The sequence below is a fragment of the Anopheles aquasalis genome, chromosome X (assembly GCF_943734665.1).
Source record: "Anopheles aquasalis chromosome X, idAnoAquaMG_Q_19, whole genome shotgun sequence".
NCBI classification, from domain to species: domain Eukaryota; kingdom Metazoa; phylum Arthropoda; class Insecta; order Diptera; family Culicidae; genus Anopheles; species Anopheles aquasalis.
This window is the reverse complement of record NC_064876.1, coordinates 4,926,532-4,931,531: the sequence shown is the minus strand read 5'-3', so window position 1 is coordinate 4,931,531 and position 5,000 is coordinate 4,926,532. Positions and strand designations below refer to the sequence as shown.

The 5,000-nt window shown below is 54.6% G+C and overlaps 2 protein-coding genes across 3 annotated transcripts in view; one reads left to right on the top strand and one right to left on the bottom strand.

The window, feature by feature from the left end:
- The window catches only part of LOC126580206 (heat shock protein beta-1), a 5,986-nt gene extending 2,821 nt beyond the window's left edge, over positions 1-3,165 (bottom strand). Inside the window, exons 1-2 of one of the 2 annotated variants that reach the window (XM_050243889.1) lie at positions 2,413-3,165; positions 927-959 (exon numbers count right to left, since the gene is read on the bottom strand). In XM_050243889.1, the coding sequence (XP_050099846.1) occupies positions 927-959; positions 2,413-2,591 (212 nt within the window). In that variant the 5' untranslated portion in view covers positions 2,592-3,165. The remainder of the gene's footprint in view (positions 1-926; positions 960-2,412) is intronic. The other variant, XM_050243899.1, reaches the window with a different exon arrangement.
- Positions 3,166-3,769: 604 nt separating this feature from the next.
- The window catches only part of LOC126570461 (mitochondrial coenzyme A diphosphatase NUDT8), a 1,429-nt gene continuing 198 nt past the window's right edge, over positions 3,770-5,000 (top strand). Inside the window, exons 1-2 of the mRNA XM_050228238.1 lie at positions 3,770-4,516; positions 4,605-5,000. The exon at positions 4,605-5,000 is cut by the window's right edge and continues 198 nt beyond it. Coding sequence (XP_050084195.1) covers positions 4,282-4,516; positions 4,605-5,000 — 631 coding nt within the window. The 5' untranslated portion in view covers positions 3,770-4,281. The remainder of the gene's footprint in view (positions 4,517-4,604) is intronic.

Below are 5,000 nucleotides of genomic sequence, written 5' to 3'. Positions count from 1 at the left end.
ACGACGCCACAGTAGCCCGGCGCCTGGTTTTGATCACGATTCAAAAACAGAAGAAAAAAATCGTGCCTCACCCGAAGGCCACGCCACGGTTGCAATGAGCATCCGTGGCACGATCATAGTCACCGCGCCACCGTGGACCCGGCGAGCGGATCCTAAGTGGGTTAAACAAATAAAATGGTACTACCACCGGTTGCCACGGCCGCGTGGCCCTACCACCGTCCACCGTTAACGAAACTTCTTTCCAATTAAAAAGGCAAACCTAAATAACCCGTTTTCGAGCCACATTCGGCACGCAGGCACATTGTTTCGCGCAACGGCCCATTTAGGGTTAAATGGGCTGTTCGGGAAAAGAGTGCGGGGGTGGGGGGACGATTGACACGCACGCACTCGCCCGTTCGATCGATCGCGACACATCATCCATTATCATCCCTTCCACGGGGGGCGCGCGCGCGCGCGTGCGACTGCGCCCCGAACGGGATGCGCGCATTCGCGCGTCTGTCTTCGTTGTAACATTTGCTTCCTTTCGATCGGTTTTTTTGTGCACGCCCGGTTTACCGCTGCGGAAGCAATGGAACGCTGAAAGGATTGTAAATGTTGTGAGCTAAACAACGTAACAAAAAAAAAACAGAAACACTGGCCAAAGTCTACGCAAGCAGCAGGTGGGATATGCAATGGAATGGCAAATCTACGACCAACAAAGTTAACCATTAACGGGAACTAGAAACGCAAAAGAATAAATGGGAAATAAAACCAGGAAGAACGGAGCGGATGGTTAGGTAACGAGCAGTTTGTGATGAACAAAAAAGATAAAAAAGAAGAAAAAAAAAAGGAATACCAGAACGGTATCCTGGATGCATCTATGTCTGGGTAAAGGTGTCTAGGCATCACCTCGAGCTAGTGTGATGCAGAGTTTGGGCGCTAAATACCTGGAAGATGTTGCCATCTTCTTGGAGGAGAAGCTGGGGGGTTGGGGAGTTTTTTTTTGCGGGGGCGGGGGGGCACGTTTGGGGCGTTTGTTGGTGGCACACCGGCAGGCATCGCAGGTAGAAAGGGTTGGCGGTTAGTTTCGGAGGGCGTTTAGTGGAGTCCATCGCGCAGACCATTGTTTATTGTTAGGAGGGATACAGAGAGAGAGAGAGAGAGAGAGAGAGAGAGAGAGAGAGAGAGAGAGAGAGAGAGATAGGATGGAAAAAGAAGCTGTTAGCAAATCAGCAGCACAGGAGCCCGCGATGGACGGGTATGAGGGGCCGGGTGCAGAGGGGTTCCACCTCATTTACCGGGCAAATGAGGGTGTCCCCCCCCCCACCCGGGGCCTCTCCACCCGTACCCGTGTACCGTTTGCTAGGCGCCGCGACCGACCTAGTAGCAGAGTCTTGCGCGATCTTTCGGGACGACTCTTTTTGGGTCTGCGCCGCGGTCCTACACGCCTTGACATCATTGCTCGCTCCTTCTATAGTAGCTTTCCACTTGCGTATGTGTGTGTGTGTGTGGTTGAATGTTGCAACCAGCCAATGTTAATGAAGCATTTCCGTTGTCTTTTTCCTGAGGATGTGGTATGTGTAGCATCATCATGCCATCCGCTCTCTCTCTTTCTCTCTCTCTGTGTATCGCGTTCCTCATCATCTTCTATTAATATCTTTGAGCGCAGCACGGCTCCGGCTGGTAATCCGTGGCCAACAAACACACACACAAACACGCTAGTGCGCGTACGAGCGCGGGCGCGAACGCGGATGCCCTTGGAGGACATCACGGCGGCAGCAGCAGCAGCACCAGCAGCAGGAACAGGAAACGCGGCGCACGCGGGCGGCGTCTTAGTCAGCGCAACCATTTTCCCTTATACGGATCCCTACGGCCTAGGGCGCACGGCGGGTCGTGCCGCTGCATATTCAAATTATTGTCCGGCGATGGGTGCGATGACTCATCGCACCCGGAACGGTACACTGAACTGGACCACCTGAAGGGGGCCGTCGTGTGGGTCGTCGGCCACGCCACCCACATAGATCATCGGTAGCTGCTCCATAACAGCCACATAACAGCTCGGGAGCAACAACAAGAACAACAAATTAAAGACCATCCCGGCCCGGTACATCAGCATACCCACCGCGAACGGCTAGTGCCGTTTTCGGAAGCAAAGCAGCGGGCGTTATTTTTAGAATTAAAGACTAGGGGGAGGGGGAAAAAAAAGGGATGGGCTCGTGAATCCGGCGCACCGGCGTGCCCTTTCCACTTTCCAGGGCCCCCAAAAAAACTCGGGCTCTCTGGTGGCCACCGCAGCAAGGGTTACCCTTGGTGCTTGGTGCTTGGTGTCCGCCATCCTCCCCTAGCTGACCAGTGGTCAACGCCCGGCGGTGGTGGTGGTGCTTGTCGGTGTCCAATCTCGGCCGCCCAGCACAGCCAGCCACAGACACGTACCTGGTCTCGAAGAAGCTCGACTCGCGGTTCATCAGGTCCGATCTAAATTTAGCCATCTCCTCCTCCATCTTGCGCATCTCCGAGTCGAAGCGCTCGCGAATGCTGGAAAACTCCGTATCGATTACGCTGAAGTCGCCGAGTTTGATGGGGATGTTGCGTTTGTTGCCATTGTCTGCCATGATGATGATGATGTCCGGTGGCGTGAGAGTTGGTGTGATGGTGGTTTGGTTGTGCCGAAGCCGAAGGGTTGCGGCGGCTAGAGGTAGTAGAGCTGACTGGCTGGTCGCCTGGTGCAGGTTACTTCTTTATCGTGACACCGGAACACCGGGGTGTTGTTGTGTCCGGGATATGGGTGGGGGGGGAGGGGGGCGGTTCACACAATTCTCGCTAAAACAAACACGCCCGCAAACACACGCACATAAACACACGCGCTCACTGTCCGCTCGGGCCGTCGTCGCGGTCTACGCGGTATTCGGGAATTGTTTTTTTTTTTGCTGTTGTTGGCAGGGACAAAAACTCCAACGTTTTCCGATGCTCCCGATGCTCACATACGCGTACACACACAGACACACACAAGCAGCCACAGACACACGTACTCGGACTTTTGTCGGACAATGAAAGGGTGGTGGTCGGGGAGGTTCGTTTTGTTGCTCTGCCTCAGGGGGTGCGAACGCTGCGTCGCTCACAAAACACAATGAACAACTGGCGCCGCACGGTGGCACCCGTGACAGTATTTATTAGATTTTTGGTCGCGCGCGGCCCACACCGATGACACAACATCACCACCACCACCACCAACACCGTGTGTGCGTGGATGTGTGTGTGCGTGCGGATGACGGCGGCTAGCCAACATAACGGACGGGGCAGGATAGTCCGCCCCCGGGCTTTCAGAAACATCTGGTTTTTCAAACGCATCGTAGATGCATTTCGAACGCCCAAATCGAATGGCCGCCGGAATCAGCGCATACCTCACGGTGCCATTCGGGTGCCGGTGGCGCTTGTGGCCCGCGACGGCCGCGAGTTTGCGGTTGCATTAGCGCGACGGTTTTGTTACCTTCGCCGGAGGGCGTCGGAGGTGGTTGCCATAACGCCAGGGGGAGCCACTCGGGAGCTGCAACCGCGGTTGCTTGATGGCGGAAAAGGCGAGAATTTAGTGTGTTACAGAAGGTTGTTCGGGATAGTGACCTTGGCCTTGATTTGGCCGCCCGTGTGATTGAGTTTTTTAATGATTTTCTCGCCATTCACCGACAGTTATAGGATGTCCTATAATTATCAACATAAAACGTCATCTGTGACATTGGGCGAGCATCGGGATTTTATAGCAACTTATGTTTGTCAATAATCCCCTGCTAATAACCCTTCCAAACCCACGACTGAATCCCGAATCCTTTGCAACATCCCTATTCTCTTTCAGGCGCGAGGAAAATTGTGGAACTAAGTTTCGACGCCCGTTTGGCGAAGACGAAACGCAAACTATCGTTGCAAAACAGGGGCACAGCTTCGCTGCTCGCAGTAACAAGCCCAATGTTCTGGCTAGACAAAATAAGGACGTTTGGTTAATCAGGTGTCAGGCAAGGGGGGGGGGGGGGGGGGGCACCTCGCCGGCACCCCGAGTCCTACTCAGTCGAACAATAGTTGTAATCGCATGGAATTGCGTACTGCCACCGGTTTAGCGAAAAATTTCGATTGCTCTGCTCTATGATGCGATCAATTTCATTAGCTCGATGGCTACGTCACACAGAATGATGATGTGGTCGCGTTACCCGATGGTCAACAATTTTACGTAATCATCCTGAAGCGGGCGACTGAAAACCGAACATACCGGAACCGGAAGGTACACAGTGTGGCAGCGCACCCCAGCCACCGACAATGATAAGAAAAGCATCGGAACTGTTGCATCCTGCCCTCTTGACGAATGGTGCGAGGCAGCGCGAAATAATCTCACGCTTGCAGGGCCTTCCAAAGATACAGCTCAATAAGCAACGAGTTACGAAAGAGGCGGCCGTCTTGATACCGCTCTGCCTAGTGGACGGTAAGGTATGCCTTCTGTACACACTACGCTCCAGCAAAATGAGAAGCCATCGGGGGCAAGTCTCCTTCCCCGGTAAGCAACGAGTCGTTCGAACAGATGTGGGCGGCAGCGCACTGTGCTTAACATCTTCTCCCTTTTGCGCTCTCCACCTGGTATGCAGGGGGCATGAAGGACGACACCGATAGCGACCATGCGGCATGCGCGTTGCGCGAGTTCGAGGAGGAGACCGGCATTTCCAAGCGAACGGTGCACGTATGGGGCTGCGGGCACCCGATCGTGCCAGCCTTCGACCTGGCCGTTACCCCGGTCGTCGGCAGTCTCGGTGACTATTGCCCAGAGCAGCTACAGCCGAGCACGGACGAGGTTGCCAAGGTGTTCACGGTGCCGATCGAGACGTACACGCGCGCAGAAAACCGGCGACACACGCAGTTCCGCACCCACTACAGCTCGCCAGTCTTTCTAAATGGGCCGGAAACGGTGTGGGGTCTAACAGCGATCATTACCCATCTGTTCCTGTCCGCTCTACTGCCGGATGTGTACGATCGGCAGTTACCAT